The sequence below is a fragment of the Myotis lucifugus genome, unplaced genomic scaffold (assembly GCF_000147115.1).
Source record: "Myotis lucifugus unplaced genomic scaffold, Myoluc2.0 scaffold_90, whole genome shotgun sequence".
Classification (NCBI taxonomy): Eukaryota; Metazoa; Chordata; class Mammalia; order Chiroptera; family Vespertilionidae; genus Myotis; species Myotis lucifugus.
In genome coordinates this window covers 2,364,630-2,390,895 of record NW_005871138.1, presented here as the reverse complement: position 1 = coordinate 2,390,895, position 26,266 = coordinate 2,364,630, and the positions used below count along the sequence as shown (strand labels likewise).

At 44.2% G+C, this 26,266-nt stretch overlaps 1 protein-coding gene across 1 annotated transcript in view; it reads left to right on the top strand.

The window, feature by feature from the left end:
• Nucleotides 1-26,266, top strand: part of EYA2 (EYA transcriptional coactivator and phosphatase 2) — a 209,550-nt gene that overhangs the window by 136,872 nt on the left and 46,412 nt on the right. Inside the window, exons 6-9 of the mRNA XM_014458065.2 lie at nt 1,859-1,926; nt 3,946-4,123; nt 9,692-9,834; nt 16,206-16,289. Coding sequence (XP_014313551.1) covers nt 1,859-1,926; nt 3,946-4,123; nt 9,692-9,834; nt 16,206-16,289 — 473 coding nt within the window. The remainder of the gene's footprint in view (nt 1-1,858; nt 1,927-3,945; nt 4,124-9,691; nt 9,835-16,205; nt 16,290-26,266) is intronic.

Genomic DNA, 26,266 nt, shown 5'->3' with positions numbered 1-26,266 from the left:
ATAATATATATATGGAATTCTTACAGCTCAGTAATGAGGATAAACCTAACTATTTTTAAATGGGCAGAAGATTTGAATAGATCTTCATCAAAGAAGATACACGCATGGCTCATAAACATAAAAAAAATGCCCAACATAGTTAGTCATTAGAGAAATATTACTTAAAACCACAGCGAGTTACCACTACATACCTACCAGAAAAGCTACAATAAAAAAGACTGAAAAAGGAAGTGCTAGAGAAACTGGAAGGTAAAATGGCATAGCCACTTTGGAAGACAGTTTGGCCCTTTCTTAAAAAGTGAAACAAACTCATCACATGACTCCACAGTGCTACTCCTAGGGATCTGTCCCAGAGAAATGAAAACATATATCCACACAAGGACGTGTATGCAAATGTTTACAGCAGCATTTTCCATAATAGCCAAAAACTAGATGTGGTGTTTCCATACTGTGGAATGCTATCCTATATAATAAAAGGCTAATATGCAAATTGTCCCCTCAACTGTGAGTTCGGCCTGGAGTTCGACCAGGGGGCAGGCTGGCTGGACCCCACCTGTGCACGAATTCATGCACTAGGCCTCTAGTTCAGCAGTAAACAGGAATGAACTGATGATATATATTATATATATATATATTAAGACATGGACAAACTTCGAAAGCTTCAGCTAAGGAAAGAGGTCAGATACAAACACATGTGTATGGTCCCGTTTCTGTGAAATTTCTAGAAAAGGCAAAACTCTAGTATCAACAAGAGATTAGTGACTGCCTGAGGCTGGAGAAGGGCGTGGGGGTGACTGAAAATAGCACAAGGGAACTTTGGAGTGATGGTAATGTTTTAAAACTGCGTTGTGGTGACTTTAAAAATCATTCAACTGATACTTCAGATTGGGGGAATTTCACAGCATATAAATGGTGCAAAACAAAACTGCGGCATTATTTGCAATAGCAAAAATGTGGAAGCAACCCAAGTGTCCATCAGTGGATGAAAGGATAAACAAGATGTGGTCTATACATACAATGGAATATTGTTTAGCCTTAAAAAGAAGGAAATTCTAACAAGTACCATAACATGGATGAAACTTAAAGAGGTTATGCTAAATGAAATAAGTCCGTCACAGAAGGACAAGCACTGCATGATACCACTTAGAAGAGGTACCTAAAGTAGTCAAATTCATTAAGACAGAGTAGAAAAGTAGGTGCCAGTGACTGAGGGGAGGGTACATGGGGAGTTAGTGTTTCATGGGTAAATAATTCAGTTTTACAAGATGGAAAAAGTTCTGGGAATGGATGGTGGCGATAGTTGCACAACCATATGAATGCACTGAATACCACTGAACTGTACACTTAAAAATAGAAGGGTAGCCCTAGCTGGTTTGGTCCAGTGGATAGAGCGTCAGCTTGCAGACTGAAAGGTCCCTGGTTCGATTCCTGTCAAGGGCACATACCCAGGTTGCAGGCTCGATCCCCAGTAGGGGGTGTGCAGGAGGCAGCCAGTCAATGATTCTCTCTCATCATTGATGTTTCTATCTCTCTCTCCCTCCTCCTTCCTCTCTAAAATCAATAAAAAATATACTTAAAAAAATAGAAGGGTACATTTTATGTACATTTTCCACATAATTTTTTAAAATAAATCATTTTTAAAGCTTCATCTCATTTCTTTATCATCCAATTCTTTGATGAGGTATTATTTATTTTATTCATTGATTGAGAGAACTGGGGTTCAGAGAGATTTGGGAACTTGCCAAGGTCACAGGTTCCATCTTCCCAACATGTTGGACCTCGAAGACCGCACCTTTCTGCAGCATCCTCCTCCTCCCTATCAGAAATCTCATCTGCGCCCCTGTCCCTTTTCCCGCAGGAACGGCAGGGATCTATCAAGGAGCGAATGGACTGACCGGCGCGGCGGGGTTCGGAAGTGTGCACCAGGTATACCCACCAGTTGTTGTCTCGGTTCTTCCTTAAAAAGTCCCCTTAAATCAGGGCACCCAGAATGCCTTCTCCTGCCCATGACCCCCACCAGAAATCCAGTGTCTTCTTCCCGGATTTGGATACCACAGGGGAGACTGTAAATGGCCATTGGAAGGATACAGGGTAGAGGCAGAGAAATTGGATGACAGAGGCAATATTCTATATTACATACTGACCTGAGCCCAAGACACTCTTGACTATTGAATCTAGAATGTAGGGATACAAGGTGTCTGCTCTTTCGCAGACCTTGGGCGAAAGCATCCCAGTGTGGAGTGCCCGGCACACAGTGGGGGCTTTATAAACGCTAGCTTAAATTGAACTAAGTCAGTACTTTAAAGATGAATGCTGGCTTGTAGTTTGATTCCCGTGGTTTCACTTTAGAGAGTGAATTCAGAATTGACCTGCCCAAGGTGTACGGGAACACTGTGTTATCTGTGCACCTTTGCTCTGTCTAAACTTATTTCAAAACAAAAGATTAAGTCCTGGCCCATTTGGCTCAGTGGATAGAGCGTTGGCCTGCAGACTGAGGGGTCCCAGGTTCAATTCCATCTACTTCATTTGCAGGCTCAATCTGGGCCACATGCAGAGGCAACCAGTAGACGTGTCTCTCTCACAGTGATGTTTCTCTCTCTCTCTCTCTCCCTCTGTCTCCTCCACTCTCTCTAAAAATCAATGGAAAAATTATCCTCAGGTGAGAATTAACCACCACAACAACAAAAAGATTAACATGCTTTCAGGCTAGTGTTAAAACTACCCGAGGTAGAGGGCCTTTAGGAATATTTAACATATTTAAATATGGGGGATGTGCTATTTCTCCAGTGAGCTGAAGAATATAAATGACTTCAACCTTGGAATATGTGAAAATTAGTTCACATATTTTTGTATTATTTGCAGTATAATGTATACAAAGATAAAATACTTATACATAAAAGAGTAGTTTTTAAGGCACAGTTCTTTACTCACTCAGAGTAAATACTCAATTAGTTGATTTCACCATGGGAGCTTGTCAAAAATGCAGATCTCTAAATGCCACCCCCAGAAATTCTGATTCAGTAGATCTGTGAGGGGCCCGAGAAGCTGAACGTCCCACGAGTTCCTTGTAGGTTGAGAAGCACTGGTTTCTGGTGATGAAGCAGAGGTTTGAAACAATGGCTACTATGGAAGAGTTGGGAGGTCTGGTTGGCTTGAGCAGAGCTTGGTAAAAGAGGATTGGCACTCTTTGATTTGCTCTCCAAGACTCCCTCATAGAAGTTTCTGGGTCCCTAATGCTGTGTAGGTATCTGCACCCCTTATGAACCTAAAATGTCACTTAGTCTCCTGGGTATGTGGGTGTGTAGTCTTTATTACTCATTCATTTATTCTTTACTATCCAGTATTTATTGAGAGCCTGAATGTGCCCATCGCTGTCCTGGGTGCAAGGCATACAGCAGTGAGCACAACAGATGCTGCCAGGCCACACCCATGTCCCTCAGGGTGCACCTGCTGACCTCCAGCTGCCAATCTCTGCATTCCTGGGTTGTTTTCTAGAACCAGTACATGGGGCAGGCAGGAAGAGCCAGGGAGCTGATATCCCCTGGCAGCAGCTCTCAAAGACTGGCTGGAGTTGGCATCTGAACAACCCAGCTCCCTTGCTCCTTGGAGAGATCCTTCGAGATGTGTATTTTCTATCATCCCAGCATTTCCCCGGGAGAATCCACTCCAGTCCCCACCGAAAGCCCCTGGATTGGCTGCTTTCCCTTTTCCCTTCTCCACCTCACTTCCGCACTCCCCAACTGGTAATCTTTCATCCCATCCTTCTCTTGAGGTCTGCCTCTGGGGCAAGTCCGTGCCCTCATAGAGCATTTATTCTGATGGGAGACAAAGAGAGTAGACCCATCCCACAAGGCCCCTCGCCTTCATCAGCCTGTGACTGGGCCAACTGAAGGGCCAAGACCAGACCACCTTTCTCACTCACCACCTGTATGTTTCCCTTTCTAGGACTATCCTTCCTACCCTGGCTTCCCTCAGAGCCAATACTCCCAGTATTACAGCTCGTCCTACAACCCTCCTTACGTCCCAGCCAGCAGCATCTGCCCTTCCCCCATCTCCACGTCCACCTACGTCCTCCAGGAGGCATCACACAACGTCCCTAACCAGAGTTCTGAGTCGCTTCCAGGTATGTACAGTCACTGTCTGTGGTCATTCATGGCTGTGGTCTGAACTCTTACAAGAAGGAGGGACTGGACATAAGTCTCAGTTGTAATGAACTGGTCACCCAAGGGCTAAATCTAGTCGTCAGATATATTTTGTTGGCGTGTGTGTGTGTGTGTGTGTGTGTGTGTGTGTGTGTGTGTTTAATTGCGCCCATATTTAAAAGTCAGACATTTTTACCTAAAAATTCTAATTTCAACCTAGATTATGAGCAACACTTGGGAGAGTCCATATCCTGGCCCTTTGGTGATGCATATCCCTGTGCCACTAACTCATCAGCCTGTGGATTCATTTGTTCCACAAGTCTTCTACACACCTGTCTTCTCTTTTATGAGATGGTTTGGGCTTATCAACATTAAATGACTGACAGTAATAAATTAGAACATCCAAATGGAAAGAAGTATCATTGAGTTTTGTTTTTGGTTTTGTTGTGTGTGTGTGTGTGTGTGTGTGTTTTGTTTTTTGGTTTTTGGTTTTGTCTGAAACCTACTGATGTTATGGAGCTCTGTAGAGCTAAGCTAGCATAATGGTGTGTGGACATTCATTCAATAAATATTAATTAGTTGATGGTTAGAGAAAGAATACCTCTTTGTTTCCTGGGGTTCTTTGTGCAATTGTTGCTTTTAGCCCTTGTATTTTTCCTCCCTGAGGATGAATTAGATATCCTTGGGTTGGCAATACATAGAGACAATATGGCCAAGCATTTTTAAGTCAACTTTTGAGGAAATTTAGGGCTTGAGCATTGATTTTGGTCATTGGGATCTTATTACAGAGTATTTAATGAATGCGTCATATCTATTTAGCAATTTCCAAAATGCTTCCTTTGAAGGGTGTGAAATTTAACAAACTTTTTTTGGTCATAATCTTGAAGTATCTTGGACCATCCTGCTTTTCAGAATGTGGCCTCCCCAAACCGGCTTCAGAAAGGAAATATAATCAGGAAATCTCCAAGCAAATTCCCCTTTCTGTAATTTGATGGGGAACTGGATTCCACAGGCTTACTTCACAAGAATTTGAGTTAGGTGGGAAGGTCATTTTTGTTCCCCATCAGAAGGGAACATAAAGGCTCCTTGTGTCTCTTTGAAATTTTTCTTTATTGTTCTTCATTTATCCCTTGGTCTAAAGTTCAATGGTAAGTGGTTGAGATGGTTTTTACTGTGAGTCTAATAAGCGCACATAAAATCTAGTGACATAAATAATTGTCAGCTACAACCCAGATGCCGTCTCTTTTCCCCAGTGTTCGTCATAAAGGAAGAGCATTGCACACACACACACACACACACACACACACACCCAGGCACTCCACTCTCCCATAAAAACTCCACTTTTGAAATTATTCAGGATCTCCTTGAGTGGTTGGTTCCAAACTCCAGAGGCTCGAGAGGTTTATGTATTACAGCCAGATCTCGCTCCTCGCATGGCCTGATGCTCGTCTCCCCCCAGCCCCCAGCCCCGCTGCAATGCACTCTGCGTGGACATGCACTGACAGTCATATGAAGCCCCAACAATTTGTAGATGATTGCAGGGCAATTTGCTGATGTAGAGGGCAAAACCTGAACATCTGACGTTACTCAAGAGAAAAGACAAATCAGTATTGTGGCTTCAGAACTTTTTTCTTTTAAAATTTTTAAGTATGATACAAATTATCTAAAAGGAAGTGGGAGGATTTTTTTAAACTTCTTAGATCATTTCCTTTAGTCAATAGGAGGAAAGTTTTTTAAATCTCTGAAGAAGAAGAAACTTGGAAGCTCCTCCATGCAGTTTGGCAACCTCTAACAACATTAAAAATGTGTGTACTCTTTAACCCAACTTTTCTACTTGTAGAAATTTATTTTAAAGATAAATTCCCACATAGGTCCAAAGACTTAAGTGACAAGGATATTTATTGCAGCAGCATAATAGCAAAAGACTGGAAATAACATTAACAGGAGTCTGGTTAAATAGTTCATGGTGCATCCACCAGTGACATACTATACATCTCTTAAAAAGAGTAAACTAGAGCCCTGGCTGGTATGACTCACTCAGTTGACTGGGCTCTGTCCTATGCACTGAAAAGTTGCTGGTTCAACTCCCAGTCAGGGCACACACCGATTTGTGGGCTCAATTCCCACGGGGTGTGCAGGAAGCAGCCTATGGATTGTCCCACTCTCACATTGATGTTTCTCTCTCCTCCTTTTCTCTCTTCCTTTCCTCTCTCTCTCTCTCTCTAAAAATCAATTTTAAAAAAAATTTTATTTTAACTAATAAAAATAAAGAAAGAATTTTTTTAAAAGAGTCAGCTAGATATATCTACACTAACATGAGTCTCTCTCTGAGTGATTATGAGAGTTGGAAAAAAGCAACGTGCAGAACTATGTGTATAATATGATCCTGGGGTCTTTTTAAGTATAGTTTAATACCCATATTTGCATAGGAAATTTCTGGAAGGATTCAAAGGCAACAGTTAACATTTTCTCTGGAGAGGGAATTAGAGGAAAGAGGAGACTAGATGTTACAGACAGTCTGTAGTCCACTCCATTCAACAACAGCAAAAGACTTTTTTTTTTAAGTACACATGAGACATTTACCAACATAGACATATTCTGGGCTTTAAATCAAGTTTCATTACATTTAAAAGGATTCAAGTCATATAAATAATGTTCTCTGAAAACAGTAGAATTAAATTAGAAATAAATAACAGACATGTTTTTGGAAAATTCCCAAATATTTGGAAGGTAAATAACACACTTTTAATAACCCATTGTGTGGTGGTTAATTTTGTATCAACTTGACTGGGCTAAGGGATGCCCAATCACAGGTAAAACGTTATTTCTAGGTATTTCTAGGAGAGATTAGCACATGAATCAGTAGACTAAATAAAAAAACATCGCTCTCACCAATGTGGGTGGGCCTCATCTAACCCACTGAGGGCCCATGTAGAGCAAAAAGGCAGAGGCAGGGCAGTCTCACTCACTTGTTAAGGTGGGACGTCCGTCTTTCCTTGACCTCAGACATTAGGGCTCTAGGTTTTCTGGCCTTTGGACTCCAGAACTGACATCAGGGACCTCCCGAGTCTCAAGTCTCCAGCCGCAGGCGGGGAGTTACACCATCAGCTCCCCTGGTTCTTAGGCATTTGAACTCAAAACTGTGTGATTTCGTTTGTTTAAAACTATAGCAAATGCAAACTAATTTACACTGAAAGAAAGCAGATCACTTGTTGCCTGGGCAGAGAGGAGGAAGAGATTACAAAGGGGTTATAAGGAAACTCTTGGAAGTGCTGAATTTGTTCATTATCTTGACTGTAGTGATGGTTTTATAGATTTATACATATGTCAAAAGTTATCAAATTGTGCACTCTAAATATATGTGATTTATTGTATATCCATTATATTTCAATAAAGCTGTTAAATAGTTTTAAAAAAACATAAAAAGGGAAAAATAAAAAGAGTAGAATGACTCCAAGAAAGGTTTACATACATTGCTCTAGCCTGTGTACCTGACTGTGACCTTGAACTTTGACCCTTCATTCTCAAGAACGTATAATGTGTGGAAAATGACTGGCTATTTTGGCACCTCTAATAAATTGGCTTTACATTTACTTTATTTAGACATTTCTAGGTAGCTGCTGTTTCCCCCACTTTTTAATAATGTTTGCTTGGATGTTAACGGTGTCTACAAATGTTTTCTAAGCTCCCATCCTTAGAACTACCAAGTCAATGAGGATAAACCTTATTTACGTGACGCTTAAGCATCTGTGAATATGTTTACTGCCTGTTCCTCATGGTCCAGAAGAAAGTCTTTGCTAGATCGATGTTTGGGAACCTCTGATGCTGTATCCTGAAAATGATGGGGAGTTGGAGACAGCCCAGCAGTCCTGACAACTCAAAATCACGTCTCTTCTTACCATGTTCTTAGTCTGCTAAGAAGTTTTATAAATATTAAATAAACAAAGTTCAGTCCTCAGGGTTTTGGAGGGAAATAATCCTTTCAGGGTAGGAAAAAACTCAGTCCATTGCCAAGTATTTTAGACAAAAGCATTTCCCCCTGATGATCCAAGCCCTGGCAATTGTGGAAGGAGAGGTGGAGTCTATATTTGGGAGCTAAAGAAGCAGCTGGACAGTGAGAAAGTGGGATGGGATGTCCTCTAAGGTTCCATGCTGGTCTACAGTCTGTCACTCTAGTGACAAGGGCAGGCCCAAGTTTTAGCTCCGGCTCTACCATTGATTTGCAGGGTAACCACAGACTTCCACCATCTCACTAAGCCTTAGTTCCCTCATTAGGTAAATAAAGATAATGAAGTATAATTTTAAAAACCATGTATTTAAAACGTATGTGCTTAGCCCGGCCAGTGTGGCCCAGTGGTTGGGCTTGACCCATGAACCAGCAGGTCATGGTTCGATTCCGGTCAGGGCACATGCCCAGTAGAGGATGTACAGGAGGCAGCTGATCAATGATTTTCTATCATCATTGATGTTTCTCTCTCTCCCTCTCCCTTCCTCTCTCTGAAATCAATAAAAACATATATTTTTTTTAAATGTATGTGCTTAAAAAAACAATACAACTTGGGTGCTAACTTTGGGACCTTAGTCCCAGGAAGGTGCTGCTCACTTATTGGGGTCCTTAGACCATTGCCCAAGGGAAGCCTCTCAACACCCCGAGTCCAAAAACACCATATTGATGAGAAGCAGCCAGTGCCCGCCCTCTGTCCTGCACCTTCTGACTGATCCTTGCATGCATGTGGGTCGAGTTGAGCATCTCCTAATTGCCAGCCCTGTATTGGATGGATAGAATCTCATTTAATTCTCAAAGGGACAAGTCTCTCAACAAGTAAAGCTTAAAGGAGCAAGCTGCGTAGGGACAGGAACATAGAGAATTCAACACCCCCATTAACCCCAAGGGAGGGGGTCTCTTAATGGTAGAAGAATTTGAGGCCCAGCCACATATAAATATTACTTTTCTTCCTCTATTAGTGTATTCATTCCCCCGGTGGCCTCACCCTCACTTTACTAAGATACTCTGTCTACTCAATGCAAAAAATCAGCCGAGAGACAGCTGGTATCTCAAAAAACTCGTTAGTTGGGACACTCGTAAGTCAAGGCCCCACTGTATTACTTTTCTTCCTCTATTAGTGTATTCATTCCCCCGGTGGCCTCACCCTCACTTTACTAAGATCCTTGTTCAGATGCCCGCTTATCCACGAGGCCTTCCCTGACTAGCCCCATATAAATCAGTCCCCTCCCACACTCCCTGTTCCCCATGCACTTTGTTCATTCTCTGTAAGGCATGTCCCCACCTGGCACGTTATATATTTACTTGTTTGTCTAATGTCTCTCCTCTCTCTAGAATGTAGGTGCTATGAGAATCAGTGCCTCCTCAGTAAATGTTTGTTGGCCGAATGAATGGGCAACTTTAGAGCCTGACAAGAGTAATTCTGATTCTGCATGATCTTTGCCTTCGATGCTGCCTTTGGGACCTACCGCTTTGGCGTTGGACAGTTCTGATGTGATATTTCCTGGGAGGATACTCTCAGCCAAGCTTCCCTTTCCTCCACCAGGTGAATATAACACGCACAATGGACCTTCCACGCCAGCCAAAGAGGGAGACACAGACAGGCCACACCGGGCCTCCGACGGGAAGCTCCGAGGCCGGTCTAAGCGGAGCAGTGACCCCTCCCCAGCAGGGGACAACGAGATCGAGGTAACTCCAGCTGCCGCCGACGTGGTGAATGTAATCTCCATCTGTGGCCTGAACAGAAGGGCAGGGGACAGGGTTCTGTCCACGTACATGGAGGAGAATGGCCATTTGCATTCACAAAGCCCAGTTACAGAGAAAAGAGCCCTTGGAGGAAAAGTGGGGAAGAATTGGGCTGGCCATAGGGAAACACTATTGGCTGATGGGCTAGGAAAAGTGCCCTGAAGATAGGAAAGAACAGTGTGGTTCTCAAGCATAAGCAGCAGCAGAATCCTCAGGGACTAATGAAAACCCCGTCTGCTGGGCCCCACCCCCAGAGTTTCCAATTCAGTAGATCTGGGGCAGGGCCTGAGAATTTGCATTTCCAACAAGTTCCCTGATGCTGCTGGGTTGGGGACCACACTCTGGGAGCCCCTGATACACACGACAATGGGCAGTGGACCTTCCCAGCTGGGTCAGAGTGGTTCTTAACCCTGGCTACACAATGGAATCACCTGGGGTGCTTTTACAATATAGATGCCCAGGCCCCACCCCAGAGTAATTAAATAGACATTGCAGGGAGTTCTGAAAGCTCCCCTAGTGGTTCCAATATGGCCTAGATCAGCGGTTCTCAACCTGTGGGTCGAGGCCCCTTTGGCGGTCGAACGACCCTTTCACAGGGGTCGCCGAAGACCATCCTGCATATCAGATATTTACATTACGATTCATAACAGTAGCAACATTACAGTTATGAAGTAGCAACAAAAATAATTTTATGGTTGGGTCACAACATGAGGAACTGTATTTAAAGGGCCACAAGGTTGAGAACCACTGGCCTAGATATTTTTCTGCCTGGAGACAGGAGGCTGGCTCGGATGAGTGCGCATGGTTCCTATGATTCTGCGTTTCTCAGTGGTTTTCAGCCTGGGCTGCACCTGGAACCTCCTGGGAGCTTTGAGAAATCTTCGTGCTCAAGCTGGACCCCAGCTCAATTAAATCAGCCTCCCTGGGGATGGGACCCAGGCATCGGGGTTTTAAGCTCTCCGGGTGATTCTGGCGTGTGCCCCAGGCTGAGAACGGCTGACGTAAGGGATGCGCCAATCTTTATTGTAATAAAGCAGGTGTAGGATTATTGGTCAGGCACTGACATTTGCATAAAACAAACAAACAAAAAAGAAAAGCATGAGAGAGGGAGAAAGTACAGAGGCCAGATGGATGCAAAAAAAAAAAAAAAGATAGAGGCAACTGTTATCTGTCAAGGGAGAAAAATGAGCATGTGCAGTAGTTTGTACTTATTTGCAAAAGGCAGTCATTCGTTGGCTTGAGTGTGCCGTAGGAATGTGTATCGTATTTCAAAGGCAGTGTCAGTGCCAAAAACTCAAATGCATCATCATCATCGTCACATCCCTATTCCTTATCCAGTCCAATTCATGTAACAGCTACAAAGTTCAGCCCGCAAATTCAGATATGCTATGAAAGACCATTTTCATCATTTCTTTAATATCAAGGTAATTTTGACCCTGAGCCCCCATCCCATCTGGGTGGGTAGGAAATACCATCTTATTATTGGAGCCCCTGTCCTCCCAGAATTGTGTGAGAATTTCGGGGTCTAAGAGGTCTCAGGACACAGAAGAAGAGCTTCTAATGCCCAGTGTGGCTTGGTCACTGCCACCCTCCTCACTGCCAGTGCCCGCTGTGGTCAGTGCAAGTCCACCACTCTCTGGGGTTTCCATGCTGTACAGCAGGCATGGAAATGCTTGTTGAGGACAAGAACCTTGGACTATGAGCTACAGTCCTTGGGTTGTAAGCAACAGAATCCAGTACTGGTTGCTTAAGCCAAAAGGATTTTACTGGGAGGAAGTCATGAAACCAGGGTTAGAAAGAACAGTCACAGGGAACCCTCGGGATGCCAGCTCCTGCTGGAGGTGAACCATTTGATTCTAGTGTCACGTCACTCCATGTTCCAATGCAAGGAGACAGCATCCCATGGGCCTGGCGTGGCTCTTATGCTTGGCTCTGATGGACAGTCCCGCCAAGACAGCACACAGTGGACAAAGAAGCAAACTAGTGCTCTTGTAAGGGGGGTGGGGGGCGGTGTGTACTGGGGGCCCAAATAATAGATACTCACCACCAGGGCATTTGATATTTACCCAATATTCACTGGTAGGGCTGTACTAGTTAGCTAGTGTTCACTAGTAGGGCTGTGTTACTTAGCCAGTGTTCGCTAGTAGGGCTGTGTTCTTAGCCAGTGTTCGCTAGTAGGGCTGTGTTCTTAGCCAGTGTTCACTAGTAGGGCTGTGTTCTTAGCCAGTGTTCACTAGTAGGGCTGTGTTCTTAGCCAGTGTTCACTAGTAGGGCTGTAGTGGTTATTTGCAACTGGTGTCTGTCCCGTCTTCCTAGGTGTTAAATATTTGGGACATCATGCTTGTCCCCTACATTTGGTCAACTTCCAGCAGCCATCTCCTCTGAGAGCTGACCACCCTGGGGGCCTGCCACATGGGACTATTCTCAATCCAGGGGATTTTGTCCTTGCTTTTCCTTTAATTCTTAAAGGCCCCCACCTTCCAAAATTGGGGAGACATTGCACAATCCCTTCAGCGAAAGAGGAAATGTTTTGACTCCAGGCTGTCCTTGCTTTCTGCCCTCCCATATTCCTGAGGGTTTTCTACCAGCTTGAAGTTGAAGAGCTATAGAAATCACCCAGAGCAATCCATACTTTAATATTTAAAAACAATGATTCAGCCAGCTAACATGGTTTCTGCTCTTGGTAGGGGATGGTGGGGTGAAAAGACATTTTTTCCATTAAACTGAGAGGGGGGTGGAGGTGGCATGGAAGTCGCGGATTGCAGGGTGATATATTCTGGAAACATCTGCTTCTTGATTCCAAAGTAAGTACCACTGGGCAGGAACAGTTGAAAAGGTGTGAGCCGTGTTTCACTTCTGTGCTTCTTGTCACATGGAGGGTTTGCACGGTCGCACCTCCTAAGTCTTGGCAGTTTTGCTAATGACCGAAGCCCATGAGACAGAAATTATGTACAGAAGTGGAAAGGAGGAAAATTCTGAGTGTGTATTAGTTTAAATCCCTCGACTTCAGGTGCCAGAAACCAACTTGAGCTAGCTTAAACGAAAAAGCAGAATTTATTTTAAGGATACACAGGTTCTGTTAGAACCCAAGGACAGGGTACAGTGGAGTATCAGCAAGACCACAGGTAGCCGGGCAAGGACCTGCATTTACACTTCTCTCCCCACGTGTCACAGTGAAGGTGCTAGAATCTCCAAGCAGTCATGTCTTTTGAGTGCCCCATGCACAGGTTACTGGGCACAGCCCATCCTGCTTTTTAAAAAATACGTTTTTATTGATTTTTAGGAGAGAGGAAGGAAGAGGCATAGAGAGATAGAAACATCTATGAAAGAGAAACATCATTGACCAGCTGCCTGCTGCATGCCCCCTGCTGGGGATGGAGCCCGCAACCCAGGCATGTGCCTAATGGGAATAGAACCAGTGACCTCTTTGTTCCTGGGTTGATGCTCAGCCACTGAGACACACCAGCCAGGCTTATGCTGCTTCTAACTGAAGCCAGGTCCTGCAAAAGTGTTCTCTTTCCATCTTTCACCTCTTTGTTCCTCTCTCTCTCTCTCTCTCTGCAGACTGGCCTTCCCTGTCCTTCACATGTAGCCTCCAGCAACCACCCAAAGATGATTAATTTCCTTCTAGGCCCTAATTTTAAGTCCCCAAGACAAGGCCTCTGACTCACATGGGGTTAGGGACCCGTCCTAGACCAAACCCAGTGGGCTAGGAAGTAGGGTTGCCTGCAGAATGGCCCCCAGGAACTTACTCACTAAGGATCGAGGCCAGGGGAATAGAGAGTAGGCTAGTGGGGGACAGGGACAGGCCTTCTTCAGAGGAGATGTAGTTAAATTAATTGAGCCTGCATTAAATTTGAAAACATTCATTGATTTTTTTTTAATTCTCTTACTAAAATGTGTAAGTTTAACTGATCCAACCTATTAGTTCAGATAAATTAGGACTTGTATATTTAAACCTCAGAAGCCCTCCTCAAAAACAGTGCTTTTTAAACATTTTTTTACTGTGACCCAAAGTAAGAACTATACTAAATATCGTGACCCAGCATATACATATACTTAAATATATAACGAGACAAAAAAAACTCACAGAAATAATACGCAGGTCTGCTATTTGAAAATCCCTGCACTAACTGACATTTTTACTTCTAGATACCGCCCTTCTCTTTATTTTTAAAGGTGTGGCAAATGCTAAGTAATAAATACAGCCCCTGAACTCCAGAAAGGTTTTAAAGGTGGCTCGTTGACAATGGCACGCTTAGCAGGTGCATTTGTCCCCCATTTTGACCTTGCCCAAGACTAGCTATGTAAGTGATCACTAGGCCTTTTGTTCTTAAAAATAATGATCACCAGAAAAATTAGGACAACAGTATGAAAAATGAAGTCCAAGATAAATAAATATCAAGAAAGGTGAAACAGAAAGGAAATGTTTAAAATTCTGATTGGTTTTCTTATAAAGATTCAAGATCTTGCATTCTTAAATTAAGAGGCAGAGCTGTTGGGAAAGGGACACTCAAAGCAAACGAAGGGTAAGTGTAAATTTTTAAATGACAGCAAGAATCAGAAGTTTAATAGAAGAGTTGGAAGAGAAAGTTTAAGAAATCTATCAACAAAAAAGATAAAATTCTAGAAAACACATTTTTTAAAGATCAGCAGCATCGACTCAGGATGTCTAATTTGACTATTGGAAATTCCAGAAAGAGAGAACAGTGGAAAAGATGGAAGGAAATTATTGAAAGAAATAAGATTGGAAATGTGAACTGTATGAATGAAAAAAGACTACACCTAAATATATTTTTATGGGATTTTGAGGATACCAAGTATAAAGAAAAGATCCTTTAAAAAAATTCTAAAGAGAAAAGAAGTAAAACCTACAAAGGTTTGGACCAATGAAAACATCAGACTACTCATCAGTCACGCAAGCTGAGGAATTCTTTCAAAGGACTAGAGGGCATTGTTTTCCTATTGGAATTCTGTACCCACAGGAACTGTGGAGCAAAATGAAGATATCACCAGATACACAAGAATTCTGGAAAATTATTTTCCATGAACCCTTTCAGAAGAAGAAACTCAAAGATGTACTCAAGCACAACAAGGAAGAAAAGCAAGAAAGAGATTTGGGATCTAGGAAACAGCAGATTTGACCCAGAAATAACAGTCATGCTCGCTAGGCAGCAAGCCTAAAGATGACCCACACCATGTTAGAGCATTCTGTCACAGAGGATGGACAACTTCGATACCCAGGGTGTGGCTGAATTTGAGATTCTAATGAAGGAACATTAATGGAAACGCGAAAAATTAAGGCAATTTAATAAACTCCAGCAAAAACAAAAAGTTATATCTAACAGATATGATTCCTATGTGAACAAACTGAGAGATGGCATCATTTTAATTGGATGGAGTGCAAGAAAGGAGAATATGACCTTGATGGTAGGAACAATCTTCTTGAACTGGCTCTGGAGTTAGCACATTGGACCCCTAGAGAACGAAGCGAAATTCTAGTACAATTACTTGCTTTGCAGTGAACAGTCTTCACAAGATGTGAGTGCTCTTTACTGGTTACCAACTTGTAAAAGCAACATATAGACAGAGCAGAGAAGCCTTAAGTGTAGTTATTAAACCAAATGCACAAACCAGTTTATCCACACTGACAGTGCTGAAGTAAGGCAAGAGCTGATTGAGAGGGGAGGAAGTAGGGGAAAGGCTAGGGACTCCAATATTCCTATCTTCATATTGGGTTTACTGTTTTAGCCAAGGAAGAATATCCAAAGCTGATGGAATGGAAAATAGAGGCATTCCTGTATGGGGAAAAATAAACCCAAATCTTTCAGATTGCCAAGTCAAAAGATATTGTCTGAAGTTGGCACATCAATAAACAAAGATATAAGTGTGTTATTTAGAGTTAACCAACAGAATTGCTAAAAAGAGAAATGGTCAGAAGTAGTTGGACTTATGGTGAGCTGTGAATGTAAAATGCTAATATTTCATTTTGTCAAATGAGTTATATGATTTTTATTGCTGTTTCTGGACTGAACTTTTCCTTTTTTGAGCTTTTATGTGGAAGGCAAGAACAGGCTTCTTGGTTCTGGCATTGACTGGGTTGAGAGGAGCCCAAAACTGGGCCATCAGCATACTCTTTACACAGCTGAGGTTGGAAGGGACGTAAGGACGCATCAGTAGGTCGAATGTTTTATGACTTAAAGATAATGTTTTTCAAGACTTCTTTTTCCTCCAGGGAATTAATTCCTGCAGACATTAAGTCAGACGCAAGTGAGTCCATTTGTCTCCATTCTCTTCCTCTCTTTTTATCACAGCGTGTGTTCGTGTGGGACTTGGATGAGACAATAATTATTTTTCACTCCTTACTCACGGGGACTTTTGCATCCAGATACGGGAAGGTAAGAATCCATTTGTCTCTCTTTTTTTCCAACATGACTTTGTGTGCAGCTGATCTGTCCGGGGAATTGCGGGGGCAGTTTATGAGGCAGTTTCTCTAACAAAAGCAGTCCCTTTGGGTCTGCCTATGTTGGAGAAAGCCTATGGAATTTCCCCTTGACATGTGAAAATTTAATTAGCTTTCCCTTCCATTGTCTCCCATGCCTTTTCTTCCAACACATGAAGCATTCAACAACCCACTTGATAAGCTATAAGCTCATAGTCGTTGGCTACCTTCTTTCTAAGAGGGCCAGGATACGCTGCAGCCCAAACCAGTCATCCTAGCTTTAAATAAAACGAGGTGAAATCTTTTTCTTCTTCCCTGTTGTTTATCTTAGTGTCTCCAGCAGATGCATTTAATTTTCCTTCCGTTTTTTCTGAGATGAGGGGGAGGCATTTTGTCAGCTCCAGCATGGAACTTAGCAACAGCTTTGCAAATGTATCCTTGACAAATTATGTTGGGAACCCATTCCCTTAGAATTCTGGGCAATTGCTGTGGGCTGATTGGTGGTGAATGGAAGAAACACTGAAACCACCTGAAGAATGCAAAAATGGACCCAACTGCTAACACCCAAACCCTGCCTATTCTTTGCATTCATCCTGTGGGCTTCCCAGCAAAACACATGTGGATGCACCAGATGTCTGCCATCCCTTCAGGGAGACGGGTGGGGGTGGAAGGGCGGAGCTTCCGAGGACTGGCGAGTTCCCATCTCATCCGGGGTGAACGACCTGTTGGCAGCTGCTTCCACGCCTGGGTAGGAACCATGAGACTCACCAGCGCCTGGAAAATATTTCTGTTTCTGTTTAGAGACCAGGAATATGATTTGACATCACCTCATGGCTTTTCCAGCTGCTCGTGTTTTTTATGGGAGGTATAACAAGCTGGATGTGCAATTAGCAAGATAGATTTATCGTCTGCCATTATGTTGTAAAGAATATAAAAATGGTGTTGGTGGTGCAGAAATCTCTTATGGTTGTAGGAGTGCCGTTAATATGTCTAGCAGTGCCTGCGGGAAGTCCGGCATGCGTGTTTGGTCTATGCACAGGTTAGGTAAAGGAGGGCAGAGTCAAGAGCTGCAGAAAACACCCAGAGTGGAGTCGGCCACCATTGCCAAAAGGGGGGCTGTTCAAGGGGCTGCTTAGTGAGTTGCTCTCTAGGTCTTGGTGTTCTGTGGTTTTTCTACCCACCCTCACCCTGGTCAAGTCACCTTCCCTAAAAAGCATGGCTTCCCTCTCCTTGCCCTTAGAGATAGCCCACTCTGAAGTTCTGCACCTTGGGCAGCAATCGGTTCTCGGGAATTGTATAGTGCTTTGTCATCTTAAGGATGATTTTTGTGTCTGCGTCCCACCACCACTTCTTAAACCAAATTGCGGGCTCCCTCAAGACAGGGACAAAGCCAAGAGCTGCTTTCAAAACCCCATGCCACCTGGTCCATATGCTTCCTCATTGCCAACCACCTCTCCAACCCTAACACCTAATCCCAGCTACCTTCACCTCCGGCTATCTGGTCTCCCAGCTCCCACTCTTGCCCTTTACAGCCCCCCGCACAAGCCTGGTCCGATCACTCCCCCTACTGAAAAACCATCAGTGGGCTCCCCATTGACAAGCCCTAATCCCACCCTCCAGGGCTCTTCAGGAGCTGGCTCTGGCCCCACTCTCTAGCCCCATCTCCTCCTACTCATCCTGAGTTGCTTTCTGTCCTTGAACCTGCCACGTTCTCTCCCATATCTGCTGGACTTCTCCCAGAAACAGAGCCTCAGACAAATGAGTGCCGGTAATTTATTTGGGGGTAGGTTCCAAGAGACACCCGATGCAGAGGGAGGAAATGAGGCAGCCCATGTAGTGTGCATAAATAGTTACTATGGTAACTGGGGTTCGATCCCGCTGGGAACCCTCAGAGTTGACCCACCCAAAGAATGAGGGTGCTGGGATATTTATCTACAGGTTCCCTTCTATCATGGGTTGAGGGCAGGGAAAGCCTTTGCATGTTCAGGAATGGTGACAGCTGAGGGGACCTGGGAAAGAGGCACATTAGAAGCCTTGGCTATATCTAGAAAGTTCTTTTACAAGGTCAGATTTATTTATCTTTTCAGTTCCTCCAAGAGGACTTTCCATCTAAATTGCATCTCTCCCCATAACTGTATTTTTCATTTATAATCATAATTCTATACTTATTGTCTTTATCCCTCCTAGGATATATGTACTGTGAAAGCAGGGACCGTGAACATTATTTTATCAACCCAACAAGTCAATGCATGGGCCAGAATTGCTCAATAAATATTTGCTGCATGAATGAATCAGCATGAATCTCTAGAATGAAAGCTGTGTGACGACAGGCACTCTTTCTCCTGTTTTGTGTGTTGCTTTATCCCCAGGGTATAGAACAGTGCCCCCCACATAGTGGGCATCAAATAAATATTTGTTGAATAAAGGAAGGAAGGAAGGAAAATAATACCAAAACAAAAGATTTCTAACTGATGGCCGCCAGCCAAATTCAGCCTGCAGACATTTTTAGTTTGGTCTCTAGAGTGCTTGGAAAAATGTGAATTTGTTGCCAACACTTAAAAATCAGGAGACTGCACAGACCAAAACAATCTAGATTTCTAGCTCTTCTTGAAAAATTAGAAAGTCTGGCAATCCTGCATTCCCAAAGGCAGCTATCAGCAGGAGCAGAGTAGCAACTGCTTTATTATCGGGCCGTATGCTCTCCAGCCCATCCACAGCCCCAACCTGGCCTATTTAATTTGTTTATGGGGCCCTCCTGGCCCCATTAGCATCTGAATTTCTTTCTTTTTTTTAATGCCATATCATTTTTGAGTGAACATATCTTTTTTAAAAAAATATATTTTTTTATTGATTTCAGAGAGAAAGCAAGAGGGAGAGAGAGATAGAAACATCAATGATGAGAGAGAATCATTGATTGGCTGCCTCCTGCATGCCCCACACTGGGAATCAAGCCCGCAACCCGGGCATGTGCCCCCGACAGGAATTGAACCTGGGACCCTTCAGTCCACAGGTCATTGGTCTATCTACTGAGCCACACCAGCTAGGGCTAGCATCTGAATTTCAACATTCATCCTAGAATTACAGAACCACAGAATGTCAGAGCTGGAAGGACCTAGGAGACCATCATGCCCAATTAGTCTTCATAGTACATAAAGAGAAACTGAGGCTGAGCGAAAGATCATCCAGGACAGAATAAGAGTCAGACTTCAGGCTCACTTGCCTCCTTTGCTCTCAGAATGTACAGGGAAAACTGAGGTGAGAAGCTATTGGAGCCCCCAGGTGTCCTATGCCATCTTCATTACTCTTGTAGAATTCCCCCCTCTCTCCTCCATCTCTCTCTTAGGTGAGAAATGAGTATTTTTACATACTAAATCCAGCAACCCTGAGAGAGATTCAAAATAACTGTGGCTTACACAAGATAGAAAATTCCCCTAGCCTAACAGGTATAGCAGTTCAAGCTGGCAAGGCTGCTGTTGGGTGCCAGGGAACATCTGTCTTACTCTTTGCCATCCCTGGAGCATTGCCCTCATTGCCAAGATAACACATAGCTCACTCTGTGTCTGGATTCTAGCCAGTTAGAAAGGGGAAGAAGAAAAGGTGAGTTCACCCCTCTATCTTTCATTTTATTTTATTTTTTGTCCCTCTCTTTAAAGGCCAGACCCAGAAGTTGCACATATCATTTCCACTCACATCCCATTGGCTGGAATTTGATCACATGGCCACACCTAGCTGCAAGGGAGTCTGAGACATGTAGTCTAGTCATATGCCCCATTAAAATTTAGAGGCTATTATTCTCAGAAGGAGAAAGGAAGAATTGATGTTGGAAGACAACTAGCACTTTCCAGCACAAAGTACTATGTAATAAGAGGAAGAACAATGAAAGAAAAATATTGTGGAAAATAAAATCAGTGCTGTTCAAATGTTCTGTTCAATTGGATTTGTGGGTCTGAAGCTCCAAAGAGCAGTCTGGACTATAACCTTGAAAGTCATAGAATTATAGAAAATCTAGAGGAACAGGAGAGTGTGAGCCCCATTTTGCAGACAGAGTAACTGAGGCACAGAGAGGTTATATAGTCAGGGTGTTCAAAACAGAGCCAAAATACTTGGCCTTGACTTCCGGCCCATAGCTCTTTCTCTTTGTGCTTTTCCAGTAGCTGCGGCCATGTGGAGCTTATTATTAATATCTAGTATTATCAACTAAAGCAGCTATTTAAAAACACACAACTGGACCTGGAGTTGAGTTGTGTATTAATATCTAGTATTATCAATAAAATTTTAAAAAGAAAAAGAAAAAACAATAGCTAGTATCAAGCAGGACTCTCAGTTTGAAGAATGGAGTGTTTAGGCTACAATGGAAACTTACTGGATCATAAGAAATGAAAATTCCAGGGGTATATGGGGTTCAGGTTGGGCTGGATCCAGGAGCTTAAGAAATCTTCTCAGGGTTTAGTGTTTCTGCACCCCTTAGCCAACTTTCTTCATATAGTGACTCCCTCTCAGCAATCCCAACTTAAAAAGGAGGCCTTCTACTTCCCAAATGCCAGCACAACTCTCAGGCTCGAATCTCACTGGCCCAAACTGGGTCAAATGCCCATCCATTCACCAACCTCTGTGCCTCTGATTGACAAGCCTAGATCAAGAGCCCATTTCTGGCATGGAGAGAGTAGAGAATCAGGTCAGCTCCATCCCAACCAAATGAACCCCATGAAAAGGAGTGGTCCTCCAAAAGAAATTGAAGTGCTCTTTCCAGAAGAGGGTGAGGACTATGGAGGTCCAGAATTGGCTCTGAAGTCGAAGACCCCTGTACATCCACGCCAAGGACCAGCAGCCATTTGCTTGTGGCCATTGTGCTGAGCACTGTACAGGAAGCAGAAATCATATCAATTGTGGTCCCAGCCAACGGGGTGGCTCACTGTTTACTTAGGGAAATAAGACCAACAGACCTAAAATGATTAAGGAATGATTCAAAACAGAATGTTTGAGTTTTAAAACAGAAACTGGGCTCTCTTCCTGTTCCCAGTCCGAGCATGTGCTGCTCGAGGCTGTCATCTCTCCACTTCCTTTCCATTTCTTCCTTCCCAGTTCTCAGAGCCAGAGCATCCCTTTGGTGTCTGTACCTTCCCACATGCTGTGGATCCATTAGGAATTCCCTGGAGAGCTGGTGTAGCCAGAAACTGCCACCTCTTTCCTGACCTCTCCTCCTCCCGCCCTGTCCCTGAACTCTGTTTTTTCCAGCTGAGATCAGGCAAAGGCAAGGTGGTCAGGAGTCTGTGCCTGTGGCCAGGATTCTAAGAGGGATTACTCAGCAGTCCTGGGCTTCACAGCGGCTCGGCCCAGACTCCTCCTTTGTAACTTGCCTTCCAGACAGCTCAATACCAGTTGGAAACGCAACTCCAGGTCCAGTTGTGTGTTTTTAAATAACAGCTTTAGTGAGAGAGAATCACATACCATGAATTTACCGTGTTAATGTGTACAATTCAGTGGTTTTTAGTATATTCAGAGTTGTGAAACCATCACCACTGTCTAATTTTAAAACGTTTTCATCACCCAAAAAGAAACCCATATCAATTAAGAAACAGTCCCCATTTCCCCCTCCCCACAGCCCCTGACAACCACTGATCTTTCCCTCTATAGAGATTCGCTTCTTCTGGACATTTTGTATGAATGGACTCATGCATTATGTGGTCTTTTGTGTGAGGCTTCTTTTCCTTAGCATCATGTCTTCAGTGGCCATCCGTGTTGTAGATGCACAGTACTTCTTCCTTTTTATTGCCACCTAGTTTTCCATTCTACCACATTTTGACTATCATTCATCACTTGACAGTTGGGCTGTTGCTACTTTTGGCTGTTATGAACAATGCTGCCATGAACATTCATGTACAGGTTTTTGTGTGGACATACACTGAGTCGCCAGATTATTATGACCACCCCATCAGTACTTCATTGACACTTCCGAAAATACTGACTATTGAAAACTTCCTAAGCAAATACCCTCAAGGTTTTATTATTATTACTATTATTTGCATAACTAATTCACTTCATTGTACTGATGGGGTGGTCATAATAATCTGGCCACTCAGTGTACATTTTCAATGCTCTTCGGTATATACCTAGAGTGGCATTGCTAGGTCATATGGTAACTCGAGGTTTAACATTTTGAATATCTGCCAGACAGTTTTCCAGAGTAGTTGCATCATTTTACATTCCCATAAGCAATGTGTAAGGGCTCCAGTTTCTCCACATTCTCACCGTCACTTGTTATTGTCGGTCTTTTTGGTTATAGGCCTCTTAGTGCAGCGGTTCTCAACCTGTGGGTCGCGACCCCTTTGGCGGTCGAACAACCCTTTCACAGGGGTTGCCTAAGACCATCCTGCATATCAGATATTTATATTATGATTCATAACAGTAGCAACATTACAGTTATGAAGTAGCAACGAAAATAATTTTATAGTTGGGTCACAACATGAGGAACTGTATTTAAAGGGCCCGAAGGTTGAGAACCACTGTCTTAGTGGATGTGAAGTGGTATTTCATTGTAATTTTTATTTGTATTTCCCTAATGACTAATTATGTTGACTGACTAATGATGTTTTCTGTTGCTTATTAGCCATTTGTAGTATCTTCTTTGGAGAAATAGCTATAGTATTCAAATCCTTTGCCCATTTTTTAGTTTGTCTTTTTATTGTTGAGTTGTAAGAGTTCTTTATATATTCTGGATACCGGTCCATTATCAGACATATGATTTGCAAATATTTTCTCACATTCTGTAGCTTTTCCCCCCACTTTATTTATAGTGTCCTTTAAAGCAGCGGTCGCCCACCAGTGGTCCGCAAGGTCCAAAAGGTGGGTATATGAAGTATAGCAGGGGAACGGGTTGAAAATAAATTTAGGGAAAGGTGACCAGGGAAGGAGGCCTCATGGAGAAGGTGAATTTTTGATAAAGACTTGAAGGAAGTGGAGGAACAGCTATCTAGTGAAAGAGCAAAGGGAATGGCAAATGCAAAGGGCCTGAGGCAGCAGTTTGCCTGGTGGGTTGGAAGGACAAGAAGGCAGCTAGTGTGGATGGAACAGAGCAAGCGAAGGGGAGAGTAGTAATTCAACTGGCTTTTGTTCTGCAGAGGGAGCCAAGGTGGTTTGGAGTAGAGGAAGGACAGGGTCTGAGTTAAATTTTTAAGAATCTCTCTGCTGCTCCTTCCTGGGGAGAGTAGACTGTGGAAGGGCAAGGTCGGAAGCAGGGAGGCCAGTGAGGAGGCTGCGGCACCAGTCCAGCGGAAAGATGATGGTTATTTGGAAGGAGTGGTGGCGATGGGGTGGTGAGAAGTGCAGAGGTCTGGATGTATTTTGAAGGCAGAACCAACCACAGATGCAACGTGATTCCTTATTCTCACCCCCTGGGCTACAAGGATGTTCTGTTTTCTGTCCATGGCCTCCCTCTGAAGGGACCTGGACTCTTCTCACTCTATTGCCAACTAGCAAATTCCTGTTGGACAAATTCTCCCGTTTTTTGCATGTTCCCTGTATGCCAAGGGCTCTGCTGTGCATGTTCTTATAAGCTGGACCTCAGATGCAGACACTGAGTTACTCATATTCTTTGTCCACACAAGGAAGGCTCCTTCTTGTTTCACCTAGAACAGGTAGGTGTGTTTCCTTTTAGGCCCCTTGTGCTCCTCCCCCGCCTCTCCCCGTGGTTTAATGTGTAGCTTCTTGTTTGCTTTCCTGTAAAACTTGAATTTTTCTTTGTGTGCATCAATTTGTCACGTATGTCAACGGCATTGTTTAAGTGCCCCGTGCTTCTCACGTTTCCCCCTCTGCACGGTGGTTCTAGATCAGCGGTTCTCAACCTGTGGGTCGCGACCCCTTTGGCGGTGGAACGACCCTTTCACTGGGGTCGCCTAAGACCATCCTGCATATCAGATATTTACATTATAATTCATAACAGTAGCAACATTACAGTTATGAAGTAGCAACAAAAATAATTTTATGGTTGGGTCACAACATGAGGAACTGTATTTAAAGGGCCAGAAGGTTGAGAACCCCTGTTCTAGATGCTTCCACATTGCCACAAGCCCAACTCAGTGGTTCTCAGCTGGAGGTGATTTTGCCCCATAGGACGCCTGGCGATGTCATAAACATTTGTGGTTGTCACGCCTTAGGGGAGTGCTACTGGCCTCTAGGGGGTGGAGGCCAGGGATGCTGCTAAATGTCCTGCCACACACAGATGGTCCCCACAACCCAGAATTATCCAGCCCCAAATGTCCATCGTGCTGCTATTGAGAAACTGCTGCTCTGAACCCAGAGTTCCATGCCTTCCTTATCCGCAGTCCCCACAGGGGGGACACCAGGCTCCGCTAACTCCCCCAGCACAGACAACCGTGTGGCAAGATTCCTTTAGGGCTGCTCCGAGCCTTACACCTTCTCTCTCATTGAATCCCCACCACAAACCCATAAGGAAGGCATGGCTTCTCCTACTACGCCCATTTGTGGAGAAGCTGAGGCTCCCAGGTGGAGTGATTGAGCCAAGGTTACCAGCTTGGAAGGAATGAAAGTTAGGATGTGGCCACTACTCTTCACTATGCTGCGCCCCCAGGATTCACGGGAATGTCCTCAGGGGAGAAAATAAGAGGCACTGGAATGAACCCTTCTGCTTGGCCGTGAGCTCCAAGAGCACAGGGACTGGGTCTGATGTGTCCATAGCTTCATCCCCTGGCACCCAGCAGTGCCTGACACATCCACTCGACAAATATTTGTTGAATACACAAATAAATAAAGAGCTTGTGGATAGGGACTTTTCAGCATGTGTGATTGCAAGCACGGCAGAAAGGAGATTCCAGGGTGCCTGCCCTCGAAGAAATAAGTATCCACACTGACACACAGAGGCCTGTCAGCATCGCTCCAGGGCCGAGATGCTGCATGCCACCTGACCTGGCCTCGCCCAGAGCTCGGCCCCCAGCAGGGCTCAGCTGAGGCTGTGGGGTGTTGAGCAAGTGGCTCCTCGAGGCTTGGGGCCACTGACACTTCAGCAGGTGGAGGACCTGGGAGGGGGCCAGGTGACCCTTGTTGTCCACTGAGCAGAATCCTTTCCAGGACTTCCTTCCATGTTATACTTTTAAAGGGCCAGGTGCCCTGCTCAATCTGAAGAGATTAGTTTCAAACTGGCAATCCAGGGCCAGATATGGCCTGAACACAGGATTAGTTGTGTCCCCTGGCATTTTCTTGAGTTCTGAAATCATTGCTAATAGCCCTAGCCAGTTTGGCTCAGTGGATAGAGCGTCGGCCTTCTGACTGAAGGGTCCCAGGTTCCGTTCTGGTCAAGAGCACATGCCCAGGTTCCGGGCTCAGTCCCCAGTTGGGGTCATGCAGGAGGCAGCTGATCAATGATTCCCTCTCATCGTTGATGTTTCTATCTCTCTCTCCCCCTCCCTTCCTCTCTGAAATAAAATAAATAAACAAACATGCTGGGATTGAATTTTCAGTTAGCAGCATAGTTAAGGCCCCACCTTTATCCCTGCAGCCTCCCCATTTTCATAGGCATGATGGCTGGGTACCTGTGACACTCGGATGTTCTCCACAGTCTCCCACCTGTCACCCAGAGGGACAGAACCCCTGTTGCCCACGGCAGCAGCCTGCTCATTCACCCACCCTTGTTGACTTCCTTCCTCTCCCCGTTACTTCCACGCTCTGCCACCAGTGCTTCCCAGGGTCGCCTCGCCGGGAAACTGCTTGCACCTGAATCCCAGGCTGGGGGTATGCTTCGGGGAGACCCAGACTAAAACATCGAGGGGGTGTGATTGCTCAGACTTCTGATCAGAACTGAAACTCCTCGCTGCCAGACCCCTGTGGTAACACAAGCCCTCCTGGCTACTGGAAATGTGGTCCCGGGACCAGCATCTGCTGGAAATGCAGTCTCGGGTCCCATGCAGAGGCACTGAACTA